The sequence below is a fragment of the Bacillus rossius genome, chromosome 1 (genome assembly GCF_032445375.1).
Source record: "Bacillus rossius redtenbacheri isolate Brsri chromosome 1, Brsri_v3, whole genome shotgun sequence".
Taxonomy (NCBI): domain Eukaryota; kingdom Metazoa; phylum Arthropoda; class Insecta; order Phasmatodea; family Bacillidae; genus Bacillus; species Bacillus rossius.
In genome coordinates, this window is record NC_086330.1 from 264083961 (window position 1) to 264098704 (window position 14744).

At 38.2% G+C, this 14744-nt stretch overlaps 1 protein-coding gene across 4 annotated transcripts in view; it reads left to right on the forward strand.

Annotated features, from left to right (window-relative positions):
- The first annotated feature begins 2931 nt into the window (after nt 1-2931).
- Nucleotides 2932-14744, forward strand: part of LOC134527551 (uncharacterized) — a 91801-nt gene continuing 79988 nt past the window's right edge. Inside the window, exons 1-2 of one of the 4 annotated variants that reach the window (XM_063360325.1) lie at nt 2932-3142; nt 10634-10824. In XM_063360325.1, coding sequence (XP_063216395.1) covers nt 10645-10824 — 180 coding nt within the window. In that variant the 5' untranslated portion in view covers nt 2932-3142; nt 10634-10644. Of the gene's footprint in view, nt 3143-10289; nt 10825-14744 lie in introns of those variants that run through there. The other 3 variants (XM_063360324.1, XM_063360326.1, XM_063360323.1) reach the window with 3 other exon arrangements.

Here is a 14744-nt window from a genome sequence, read left to right on the forward strand (position 1 = left end):
CAGGAGCTGTCTCATTCACCCAACTTTCGAGGATGTCCATTAGTGCCACTGGCAGCAGCGTATTTGGAGTCTGATGTGCCAGGACTAGCAAACAACAGTGCGAGGTCTGAGAGTCAGCTTTATGTGGTGTGGGAGCCGAATGAGGAAATGACCGAGGATGCAGTCTATTCCAAATTCATATGGTGGTCTCTGGATTTATCTCTTTCAGAAGCTACCTTCAATTTGCAAGTAGAAGAACCCACAGACGACCAAACACCACAGTGCTCAACCAGAGCCTTATACAGCACCTCCCTGGAGTGGAGATGATACTTGGTGAGGACAGTGGAGATACTGTCGTGATGGAGCTGCAAGAGGAGCCACCTCAAGGAAAGCCACCTCCCAGTTACAACCTGAGACCTCGATCAGAACACCGACACAGCTGTGACACTTGTCGGGTTCCTGTGGAGTGGAGTGCTGTGTAATTTCAGTTAAAGAGGTGACCTACGTGGTCTTCTGGGGGAGGGTGTTGTCATTCATCCTCTACATCTCCCAACCAATTGGTTGGGCACTGTGTCATGGATACCCCTTAAGACCTATATTATCAGCCACTCGACATGGTAATGTTACCCATGGCACAGAAGGAGTTGCAGCGAGCACAGTCAGAAGGCTTTCGACTGAGAGCTCGCCTGCCAGCCGGACACACTTAGGGAACATTCTGACGCCCTGGTAAGCAACTAGGCACTGCGAACTGTCACAATTTGGGTTGTTCGTGCTCTATGCGCCACGGTGTGTGGCATATTGTTAAATCCGAGGCATGTCACATAAATAATTATTCTGAGCAAATGGTTATTTCCACCAACATTTAGTCAACATATGTTTGATATATGATTCTTAGTGCACAATTAATATGCTTACATTACCATCATAATGTTATTAGGAAGAAATATTCTTCAATAACAAACATTGTACCAAATCACCTGGTGAACTTTAAAATCACCTTGTGACATATACCTAGCTTCGGACTCGTGTTTTATTTCGTTTGTATTTAATATTATTTAAGTTTATTTAGCATAAAAGTTATTTAAAATTTTATAATCGAAAGTGAAAAGTCAAATGAGTCAAATAAAAAGTTAATAAAAAGGACCGAAAGACGAAATACTTATAATATTTGGAAATTCGTTGCAAACTTTTTAATTTGATCGCTGACATTTATAACCACTATGCCAAATAATTTTTTGTTGCTTGGTTATTGTTATTTATGTTTTACTGAATATTCGTAGATATCACGATTCGAAATGGCTACATGCACAGCAGTACGACCAATTGTCCATCTATATGCATTTGCTAAGGGATTTATGGATGTATGTGCTGTGGACATATCCCTATGTATTCGGATAAGATTTATTTCTTTTCTGAAGTATTACAGTGAATGAATTATTAAAGACTGAACTTCACCCCACTCCCGCTGCCTAAGTTTTTAAATTGATTATTAATGTTGAAAGTGATCTCAGGGGTTTTAACGGGGGTTCGGCCTCGTGGCTGCAGGCAGGAGCGCGTTTCTGTTCGAAACCTGCCCGGGCTGTTCAGGCCACCCAGGACACCTTATAAATAACTGGTAAACGATTTGACACGACACTGCATTTATTCAGAACCGATACACTTGTTGGTCCAGGTACTGGCCGCTTCTGTTGTCTGACCGCTGCGACTCGCGTATTTCTCCACGTAAACGGTACGCGCGACCCGGATAGGTTGCCAAGTGGTGTACACGGACTTATACAGTGGTCGATTATACATGTGAATGGCGCGGCGGATAACCACAGATCTCCTGAGCTGCAAGACCTTATACAGGCAGTTACGTTAACATGGAAAATAGCACATACAAACGGACGTTCCAAAGATATTTGCAATCTAACCTGTGGCGAAATATTAAGGTCCCGAAAAGTACGTAACCCAGTACACTGGAATCATACACGTTACAGTCACTTATTAATCAGAAATTACTCAGTTAGATTGCACGTTACAAGTTACACATTTACAGACGATGAAAGTTAAGAGACGTAAATTCACAAGTAAGAACTCGACACACGTTGCTAAGAGTCTTCGACGATAACAATTAATTGGCTTTGAAGCCGAAAAGCTGTGTACCTCAATTACGCTGTCCTTAAACTGGACATGGAATTACGTAAAATATGTAAAATTCCCTGTTGGGATAAAATTAATTAGTTACGAGTCGCACGAAATATCGTGCGGCTGGGTGGGATCGGCGCCGAGCTGGAAGAAGGATATTAAAACTTACACTATTGCTGATATGTGGATGTAGCGCGAAAGTTGATGGCTCGACGTTCGCGGAGCGTCCGACCCCTGCGAGCTCCCGACGGTAACTGAGTTCGAGACCACCCCGCGTCCTCGCGCCTAAATGCGTGGAGCGTGGGAAAACAGATCCGGCCAGTTTTGGGCTTAAAAGACATGTTACACAATATATGATTATAAAACAATTATACATGATTTTCCTTGAATTAATTATGTTGAAATTGTTATTAAATTGGTTGTTTTTGATTTGAACAGAATAATTACATATTTAATTCGGCGCATTGCCACACCAGGCCGGGCCATGTCGTCGCGGCGCACTTTTACACACTCGGCGGAAATCACGCTCGGGAGTGTTCGATGCACTTAAGAGGTGTTGTTGTGACATAACGGCCTGTGCGAACCAGAGGGAGCATCGGCGGTCGGCGTCAAACTATTAGAGGCTATGATTACCTTAAGGAACAGAAGCCTTGGAACAGAACCGAAAATTTTTATGGAGTTTGGTAGGATAGTTTCTTCTCAATGACGAGTTTATTTTACCACCGCGTATGGCTACCCTGGAGTGGCAACATCCCAGCCCACTCACAGACCTCTATATTACGTCACAAACTTGATGTTAATGACTGCATAGTGTGCGAGAATCGCCTATACTTTACTTAACTTGGTCCCGTAGGTGGATAATCTTTGACTTGGTGTTGTGTCGTCTAGTCTATGATATAAACAATTAGTTCGATTTTGTTAGTGCAATCAATCACAGAAATTTAGTTTATTGCTTTTTATTATTCTAATAAATTGTTTTGGAGTAGCCACTTGATTCATTTGTAACTATTTGAAGTGGTTTCTGACACTCATACAGGTGAGAACTGAGATCGTTTTATATAAATGGTATATTTAATTTTAGGTTACAATGAGAAGGTTTTATTAGCTCTTTGAGAGGCATGAATTTTTTTAGAATTGAATTTTCTGTGATTTTATGTTAGCTGCACATACAAAGAGTCTCAAAAAATTACAAAATAATAATTATAATAATAATTGTAGCCTACTGCCTGAGAAAAAGACAAATGTAAAGTGGTTATCAACATTACCACCTCCCAAACTAGACAATTACCAAGAAATTAGGTTATGACATACAACACAGACTGTAGAGCAAAATATTTACAAAATCCTTACAAACAGAAGCACATATGTCATCAAACTATCTTGTGTGAAAGTCGTGGAAGCAAGTTATGTCCTTCCTCAAGAAAAGTGCAACACCACATGTTTTGGTAGATATGTAGTTGAGCGGTATTTGCGAAAAAAAATGTTAAAAAACTGAAAATACTTTGATTGTATGCTCTTCAACTTGCTCTTTTCATTAAAAGCGGTGGAGATAAGAAATTCCAAATACTTTAGGAGATATCGCCGTTCTTATTTTGCTATACAAGACCCGTGTAATCATTCGACCGTGCTTTTTTTTTTATTGCCATGTGTTTCTGAATGCCTAATTAATGAAAATGGTCGATTAGGTCAGGCCAGTTTCTCAAAATACTTAGAAACTAAGCGTAGGTACATTAAAAATAATATGAATTAATTTCAATTGTTCTTTAGTTTTAAAGTATTTATAATGTAACTGACCTGACCTAACAAACTGGGACAAAGGATGAACAGTAACAACTCACGTAAACAATTTTTTGTTACTTATTACTTGCGCAACAATATCAAAATAACAAATAAGACTTTAATATTAGAAACGTTAAATACTCACCTAAGTTGGAGGCGATAATTAATACACCGTTTTAAACAATAAATGAACTATAATCACTTTTTTGTTCATTTGAATTCTGGCCTATCACGAACAATCACGTGTCATCATTATCCAATAAAAAAATAGATACTCGTAAACAAGAAACAATGGAGTATGCCACATGAATGCACTGGTATTGTGATGAAATTTAAAAATTTGATATCTCCTAAAGTATTTGGAATTTCTTATCTCCGCCACTTTTAATGAAAAGAGGACGTTAAAGAGCATATAATAAAAGTATTTTCTGATTTTTAATATTTTTTTTCGCAAATACCGCTAAACTACATATTTACCGGTATCTCTTTGATGCCACCACACATTTCCTTGAAATGCCTTGTTCTAGTGTATGCTGGTTGGCTTCCAGTCAAATGGCCTTGTCTACGTGTAGTTTGTGACCACAAATTTCATCTGGCCACTGACAACTTCCTCTTTGGTGAAATTACATATTTCTCCATTATTTGCTTTGATAAAAGCTTCATGTAAATGCTTATCCTGAAGTTCTTTTGAGTTTCTCCATTGACAACAATTTGTGAATAACAAATGCATCTACAAGACAGCAGTCCCAGAAATGGAAAAAACAATTCTTGGCCACCATTTTTTACTGCGACAATTAAGACCACAGTCCTCTTTTCGACAAGTAGCCTACTTCTGCATAACCTGAATTTTAATTTAATTTTTTTTGGAGCATAGTTTAGGGTTACGTACTAAATATTAAAATTCATATATTTAGCTTTTCTTTCATCAAAAATTATTTGAAACTTTTTAATTTCAGTACTTGAGACCATGACTTATAACTTATTTAATGTCATGTTTTGCTATTTAATTATTTCTTTATATGATAGCCCCTCCCAAAAAGTATTCCTGGAGCCGCCCCTGCCTTTCAGTCTGTCAAAATTATCAATATAGTTCCGGTTTGAGTTTTTGTGGTGAAAATTTGTGGGCACAGATCTCTAATTTTTGTACCATCATTTTCCCTTACTTAACTTTAACTGTGTCTTCTGGACAGTGAAAACTAGACATAAAATTTACCCACTCGCCCTTTCACCTATAGGTATACTGAGACACAGTTATCAATAACACTGTAATCGAATTGCCCAAGTTTGAACTGTTTATCTTCACTCGACTTAGAAAGGTTCTTGTGTGAACATTCACAGTACCCGCACCAGGATGTTTATCTTCACTCAACTTAAAAACTGTTCTTGTGTGCATGGTTCACAGTACCCATGCCAGGATGTTTTTCCTCTTGCAGGCGATAGAATATGATGTGACATAATTGTTGATGAACACCATGTGGTTTTTTCTGCAAGTTATTCACTTGTCCTTACAACATGTTCCCCTTAGCCAACCTCTGCTGATTCATTTATTTTACTGATATGTATCTGAAACTTGAGATTGTACGATGATTGATCACAATCATCCATAAGTATACATATGGCTTGTGAGGCTGAAATACATGTGTATTGGAGTTTCAGGGTGTGATATAAGTAGCATATATTTTTGTTCATGATTTCCAGGTTTTCGTAGATGTTTAAACATTTTTTGGTATAAGATTGGGAAATCTGTAAGAAAAGCAATGGGTTGCTTCTCATAAAATTTGGTAAATTTTTTTTAGGAAGTAATGCGACAATTAACTTAGTTGGTTGCCATAACAATTAAATATTGTTGTATTATGTGGTCGGAGGAAAAATTATGGTATACATGGCAAAGTTAGGGGAAAGTCAAGGAATTCTTTTTGTGGGTTTGCCTAGCCATAAATACACAGTACCGTATTTAACAATCTCAACTGCCTGATCAACCAGCTTGCTACTAAGTTCAAGCTTCTTCACCCTTGATTTGGTCTCATGAGTTTAAAATAAACCTCTTGTTCTGAAATTTTTGCCCACTGACAAACATAATTTTAAAGAATCATTACGTTTTCTTAATAATCACATATTTTATCCAAAAAATAGTTTCAAATATTGAACAACTCAAAAGAATTGTCCCTGTTTGTATTGAGAAAACTTGCAGTTTTACTGCAGTCTGGTTTTCTGACTTCCCTCATACTGGCGTGTAATATGAAATTGTATGACAGTTATTAACTCATGCTCAGATTCCTGACAAGCATTTATGTACATGCCTTTTTTGCCTCCGTTATCGTTTACGAACCAGCAGAGCACGGGCATATTTACCTTCTTGATAAACATGGAAACCTTGCCTTTTCCCAATAATCATGTTACACAGTTGTTAACACATTTTTGTTATTAAACAATTGTGAGTCTCCATCATGGCTTGCCATCCGGGTTTTGAAATGATTGATGGAGTAAATGTTAGTTGGGAAGGGCACCAGCTTGCATTGTTTGGAGGCTCTGCACTGATCCACTGTCGTTAGATCAAGTCAAGAAGAAGGAGCTCATGGCAGGACAGTGAGGATATACATGGGGCTTGTCTCAAACTTTGAGTGACTTGAGCTAGAATAATGTAAGCAGACAGTGGTTCAGTTCCTTGTGTGTTTGGTGACGTGGTTCGCACAGGCACTGCATACAGGATTTCGACACGCGTGGGTACCTGCAGCGTTAGTAGCGAGGTTGCCTAGGGATGTTGGCTGGTAGATAGCTAGGTATCATCACCATTTTAGTTAGATACAACCTTAAAGCTTACACAAGAAAAGATAAATTTTACTGACTGAGGAAGCTGTGTTGGTTCTATGGGTAACAGCACGCAGTCTCAAACAGCAAAGAGTCATGTGCCTAGGCCGACTCAGGGATGCTTGCCCGCCTGGCACTACCTTTGCTTTGTAATACCCCAAGTGTCTTAAAGAATAATTAAATAAGTAGTTAAAAAGATTTGGAAACTCTGAATACTGGGGCCCAGAATTAATAGCTATAAAAGTCAACATCAGAGGCGACACTAGGAGTAAACAAAGAAAATTTAGAGACTCCCTACGAACACTTGGGAGAAAAAGGATCGTTATTATATATTAAATAAATAAAAACAACTGTTACGTCTATAGACTTCCTTATTTTATTAATCATTGTTCTTTCTTTTTTATAGATTAAATTTTCCTTAGTAACGTCTGTTATTCATTGATAAGTGATCTTATTTACATTCCTCACAATTACACTTATTTACTAATTGAACTTATTTCCTATCGGGCCGGCCCTGAATGCTTAACAAAAATTACAATATTTAAAAACATGAATGAAATTAACATTGGTAACTTTACAGGTTGTACTTATAGTCCTTGCCAAAACATAATATAAATTTCTTCTCCTCGACTTGCTTTTACTGTCCGCTGTCTTAACTGGGTTACACTATTTTTTTTTGAGTTCGTGAATAGAATAATAGAATTATGCGGGTATCACCCGGGGCTGTAGGTAGACGGTGATCGAGGTAGTTGGCCTAAAGGTGGTGGGTTCTGCTCAGGAACCAACTCCAGAGGTTCTGGCAGAGGATTTTGGCTGCCCCAAACTTGGAACCCTGTCAAAACAGGGTGTTGGTCCTGGCGCTCAGGAGAGGGCGTCTCGTCTCCGAAAACTCGAACCACGATTCGCGGTAGCCACGGAAGTCATCATGATTAATTTTTAAAAAATATTAAAAAAATACTAAGTTTCTCTACTTTCAACTAAACTACTGACTGGTTAATAATTTTAGATAGGGACTCCATCCCTCTAGTCTGAAAAGACTTCATAATATACGATGCGATGTCGATGATTCGCCAAAGATCGCAGATACAAACGGTACCAGTCAGTCAGAAGGCGCGCACCGAAGTAAGTTCAGAGCGGGATATCACCAGAATATCATAAGCGCGGGGTCTCTAGAGAATGGGAGGGGGGGTAGGCTCTGAGCCGAAAATTACAGAGTCCACCCGAAGGTGTCCGGCATAAAAAAATTAGATCTTACTGGAGTGACTGCGCGACTGAGGCGCTATCTTTTGGTGGCGAGAAGAAGTACTAAAAAATCGACTTGTGGCCGACGAGTGTGTCAGGCTAGGGGGTAATGGAGTAACCAGTGGTGCCACCTAGCGGCCTGAGACATAAGGAGGGGAGAGAGGTTGTCGTTACCTCCGCGCGAGCGCGGTAGTGTCGGCGCTGCCGGCGCCCACAAGTGGCGTTAGTGAACTCAGTCGTCGCTAGATGCCGTTAAAGTCCAGAATCGTAACTGCGGCTGTGAAGCCTGAGATGGCCTTGACTTCGGTTAACGTACCCGTGCGGTCGTCGCTCCTGGCTTCTCTTCTGAGAAAAAAGGGTGGGTGAGCAGGAGGGGGATGGCTTCAAAAAACGCATGGTCTGTGGGACGCAAGGCCCACGGGATCCTCCTGTCGTGTCTTGCTGCTATTGAACCTTATACCGATTCGTGACAGAGTTAGCAGGGCTCAGCACTGCTTCACAAGCTGCTCTAGGCAAAAGGTAGTCACGCGAAGAAATAAAGTTACCGGTCCCGACGTGCCTGGAGGCGGGAGAAATATTAGCCAGAATGCTAGCCTAGCATGAGGCTGGGAAAGAAAATCAGCTCGCCTCTGAGAACAGAGGCTGAGGGCCTGGCCGTAAAGAAAATAAGATGAGAGAAAAAAAAATATTTCCAAAAATATTTAAGCTTACAAAATTTTAAATAACGTGCCTAAATCCCTAATACACGGCACAGCTTGGTAAAACACAATAAAGCTTAAATATATGTAATCAAAATTATTTTGTTCAGAACTTAATAAATTTAAAGATTGAAAACATTCTTCATAAAACCATTTATAGTAGAAATATAAAACTCTGAACAAATGTAAGTACACTCCCAGACCACTTGCAATCACCTCTCACACTGATGGCACTGGTACACACGAGTCACACACTGGATGGTGGGAGAGGGATGGCCTCATAATGGCAGTAGAACATTCTGGCTCAATGGACTTTATCAAGTTATGCTCGGAACACTCCAGTTGTCAACTGTAAGCTTCTTGTTACTGGACCATCTTCTTGTTCTTTATTGTCTTTAATTCATTTGCACTGTCTCATTTTTTTAAAACTTAAGATAATGTTAGCCATTGCCTGGTTTCCACTGGTCTGGCGAGTCCATGTTGCCACACTTTTCCAGCTCTTTAAGTCTATTGCTGAGTTTTTATATAAAAATAAATCATGTTCTCACAATATTTTGAGTACTACTGAAAAATAAAAAAACTGAGATATCCGAAAGGATGCTATCAAGTAACGACATTGGCAGTCTGGTGTCTTATTGAAGTTTTAGGGTCTGAGTGTGATGTGGAAAGCATCAGGCCCATCATGCAGTAGGTCATACATTACCAAAGTAATGTCCAAAGGTGTACGCAAGAGAGGGGGAGATTTCTTAACTCCTCCCCCCCCCCCTTCCCAGCTCTATAAAATCTGAAACCTTAAACCAACAAATGGAAAGAATTTTAAAGCAGGCAGCAGCAAACCAACCAAAGCAAGAAAGCTCCTCCCTAACTTAAAAAAAAATTACATGAGTCCCTACTGTTCATCCAAACCCAAGCGTCAATCCTTGACAGGGATTTTTGTAAGCAGTATGGTGGCGAGAAGTGCGGACATGTTATGTGCGATAGCATGTACCTAGCATGTAACCTAACGTATAAAAGGAATTGTCATTGCATTAATCAAACATAATTATTCCTTTTATACGGCACTTTACGTGCTACCAAACTTTTAAGTTATTATTTACGTTACATAGTGTTACAATATCCAAATAAAAAAATACACATTCCTAATGTATGTAAAACCACAAGATTGGCAACACAGTTAAAACACAACATAGCAGCGGCCGCTTCACTGCATAGGCTATCAAACTGTAATTTCTCAGAAACCACTAAGGATTAAGAAATGCTGTTTACAGGGTACATAGAAGAATGTCTAGTATAAACCTTAAAATTTCATTAAAATTGCAATACACTCAAAATATTAACTACTTTGATTATTAAAGTTTTATATATATATATATATATATATATATATATATATATAGAGAGAGAGAGAGAGAGAGAGAGAGAGAAAGAGAGAGAGATATTAAAGTTCTCATAAACAAACACACAGACCCACATGGGTCAATAAATAACAACAATAAATTGTGGCGGCAATATCAATGCACAGGTATTCTAATGTAACCTATAAATGGGTATTTTTCAAAAAAACCAGTCAGAATTTAGCAACGCTGGTTTCAGGATAAATAGAGAAACGTCTTTAGTGTTAAAAAAGTGTTCGTGGAATTAAATAATTTATACACAGAAAAGCCATGACGTAAGAAAATTACCGAATTGGTTAAAAACCAATCATCCGATGTCATGTGTGAAGCTAAGTCGTAACTCATGATTCATGCTTCTGGTAAATTTATTGGAAGATAATGTGCCCTCTTAAGACGTAAAGAAACAGTCATCTCATTGATTATCTAGGTTTGATTTTTAGCAGTGTCCACCACACGTTTCTTGCAAGTGGGGAACCTGGCAGACAGGTTACTCCTGTTTTCCGTTTATTCTCTCAATGCTCCATTCTCATCTGGTCATTCCTCGGCACATGTATCGACTCCAAAGTGGATGGTGGCCGGAAGCAGCGGGGTTCTCCCTTGCAGCAGGTGATGCCGCGATGAGATCCTCGGACCTGCGTGCGCTGAGCGTCCTGCCGGCCTCGGCCAAGCAGGCGCCGCACGACAAGCCCCTCCTGCCACCGCTCACCGGCAGCTACCCCAGGTGGAGCCGCGGGGGCCGGCTGGAGGTGGGCCTGGTGTCCGCCCCGCGCCCTACGCCCTCGGCGACCGGCACCAGGGTGAGGCGTAGCTCTCTGCGCTCTCGTCAGATGAATTACCTATTAAAGTAGTGTTTCAGACTTCCGAAAATACTGACGTATCTCAAAATATATATTTTTTAAATAGTTAAGTATAACTAATAATAAAATAACTATTTAATATACAAACAATACCATTTAAAAATGGGCGGGGGAAGAGACTGCTCAATAGTGGGGGAGGAAAAGCGAGTCAATAGTGTTTACAAATTTAAAACTTATCTGTATTAATCTATACAAATATGACAAAAATTTAATTAGTTTGTTTGTTTTGTTGTTTTTGTTCGGTAGAGGGTTATGTTTTGTTGCGGAAAGGTATTAAATGGATGCCACCGTATATTTAAGAGCACACGGACCTCTCAGGGCTTTAAGTTGCCCGTGTGGGGAGCGAAATTCGGACCCTCCTTATTAACAGAAAATTACCATGACCTGGCCCGCTCTCAGCATCATGCATGCTATAAGCATAGGATGTTACAGTGGGCCTTTAAGGTGTCCCACGTGCTTGATACCTGCGGCTGGTCGGTAGTATGTGGCCAGAAAGTTTTTCAAACACTTATTTTTATTGTCACTGGCAATTACAACACACCCATGTACACATCTTGATTAACATTGTTCCAAAACTGTAAGACACAAATCGGTTTAATGACGTGCAAGCCACACTCACGGTCACACTAAAGATTTACGTAGTTTGGTTTCAAAATTCCGTTAAGAAGAAAATAATAATTAATTGAGTCGTCTGCTGCTCGAGGCAGGCCCCAAGGACATTAAGAAAAAGATTAAAATAAATTAAACATTGAAACAGAATTATTTGGCCAGTGATGGCAACGAATGAAGTCTCCGGGTGCTGGTGTGTCCTACTTCAACCAGTGATGTCAGACTGGGTTGACAGAGCACGCTTTCCTCGGCATCACAGCATCTTAGCACCGAGGAAGAAATCAATTTAGCTTATTTAAATTGGTGCCATGGGTGACCTAAAAGTAACACATAAAATCACTTGCATAAATGAGGCATGTCCTTTCATGCCCTCATTATTAACATACACTATTTTAGTAATTAATATTTAAAATATGGTCTCCTTCAGCAAACTTGGGGTTCGTTCAAGATCATTCAACTCTGTTTTTTGTGAAATACGCCTTGTCAATTAAAATACATTTTTTGGGCACTTCAAGTCAGTCTTCTGAAAACACATACCCTTAGGGGCCAAAATAAAAGCTACAATTACATTACTGATTTACTTAAAAGGGAATCACAGTACTGCTGACTGGGAGTCTTCCAGAGTTGTGGAACACTGTTTAAACATACACACATGCTTACATACTGCATTAGTACAAATGCTAGGAAGAGATGGCGAAGGTCAGGGAAGGAAGGAGATTCTTACCAGGTTCATGGGGGCGAAACCCTGGTTGACTTTAGTTTGTCCGAAGTAAACTCAAAAACTACGTTTTCAATTTCAATAATTCATTCTTTGTTATCACATTATTCCAGGTGGACATAGGCTACATTTTATTTTTAAAAATTTATCAAAAATTTAATTATATAATACTTAAAAATAATACTAAGCAAATACACCTTAGGTGTATGTATATCTTGAAGGAATGCATATCGGGAAGAAATAAAGTTATACCAAAGAGATTTGGAAGTGCAGATATAAATAAATTGAGTGTGTATTAAACTTATTTTGTTACCATTTTTATTTGTACTAATCTTTCAGTGGCGAAAAGAAAATGTAAATAGGATATGTTTAATTTTATATATTTAAAAAAAATATATGGTTCTGTAAGATATAGCAGTATTTGTAACTAAAATCATAGCTCTGTAAGCTTATGCTGATTAAAGAGTTACAGATATCACATAGTTATAAAAAGCATGCAATGATGCAATAATGCAAATGAAAAATTTATTGAAACTTTAAACTTTCGCCCTCCAAACCTGCAGATGGACAAGATTACAAGGTTTAGCACTCAGAAGGAACACAATTGAAACCATCTTACTGATAGGACCAGCAGCTGGGCAAATGATGGCGCACATTCCTCGCATTCCCACAATCCCAACGGTCTTACATTTTCAGAGAGAGAAAAAAAATGCTTTTTTCATTGGCAACAGTATGTTGGCCTATCTAGATCAGTGAGTTTATAGTTTTAATCCATTCAGAAATAGTACAAAAATTGTAGTATGCTTAGAAATTTTTAAATAAATCAGTTTCCTTAAAATTAAACAGATCATCTACTTATCCGATTCATTGAAGTATCTACTCTTACTCTTTTCTGTAATTTGTATTTTTTGTTTGGGAATTAGCAGTAACTTAAATACCAGTTTTTATTATAATTATTAAAAAAAAATTGTTTCTCTGTTAAATGTATTTATCTGCCCAAGCAATTTTTTGAAGCTGAATTGAAATTCAGTCAAATGTTTTTCTTTTATTGTATGAGAGCTAAAATATAAAATATTAATTTCAAAATAGTTTCTGCTTGCATTTATTCAGTCAGTGCAAGAGAGGAGTCGCATGCGTAATATTTGGAAGTACATGCTTGGAAGTTTATCCACCATCCCATGAACACATGCATGCTACATGTAGATTTAAATGGCAGCATGAAATAACAGCGTAACAAGTCACAATCGTTCCTTGCATGTACAAAAAACACTTGAAAATTATGTTGTCAGATATTGCAGGTAGGTAGATGTAAAGTTCTGTCTGAATGTTATTTTACTTGAAATTGTTCATGGTTATAATAAAATAAAATAGTAAAAATTAATTTGGCCATTTATTCTTATTATGTCAAAATTACATATCCTTTATATGATTCTATGTTGTCCTAGAAATAAAACCCTCAGTATTGTCGCTTATTCCTCACAGTCCTGTGCCTTAATAAAATAATGTCCATAGCAACTTTGTCGCCCAAGTACGACAAAAAAAAAAAAACACTTCTCTTGGGTCTGCACCGCTCATCTGAGGCATAATTTATAACTGAAATATCTGAAAATTGAATATATATATATATATATATATATATATATATATATTAATTTAAGACCGGCACGGCCCCGGCACCCAGACGTGAAATTGTCCACCCTGTATTTTCATGTTATTTGGATTTGCCAAATGGCACGACCTACCAGCACAGCACTCAAATAAACTGACGAAGCTACGCAACTGCCAACAGCCACGTGACCTCAGCAACCAATCACAACATAGCTCTTACCTACAAGGACACAATATCATATAATATACATTACCCTTGCTTCTAGATGTTTCTATAAAAAAAAACATGCAAATCACAAAGTAATTTCTAATTGGTTGGCAAAACACCCTGATAAATTTTCAGCTCTCTATACCTGCAGATTTTCCCATTATAAGAACTTCATATGTAAAGAACCAAAACATGTCGGTAGTTGAAGAACTGTCTGGGAAATTGGTGCCCTAATATCTAGCACCTCTCTCTAGTCCTTTATTCCTCTAGAACAATATCTAATGTTCTATAAATGTTACAAAAACTTGCAAATGAATATACATGCAGAAATACAGTTATAAAAACAACATTTAAGTGAAATAAATTTTTTAAAAAAATAATTATTTGCTTGAATAGTAACCTAACAATGTTAAAACCAGTAAAAACATAGTTGAATGGTTTTTCTCAATAAAAATAACTTAAGTATCAGAAACTTTTACAAAACTAGGTCACCATGGCCTTGAGTCTACATAATCAGCTGATATATTGGGAAGGGCAGTGGCCTTCAATGCTACAAATACTGAGCTCACTCTAGAATCACATTTTGATAAAGCAAAATATCCCCCTTATTTCAGCAATTACTACCTAACATATATTTATGAAAACATCAAAACTTTGTCATTGGTAGTGGCAGAGTCAAAGCAGAATAATAGCGCTTAGTGTAAGGAATTCTAGTAG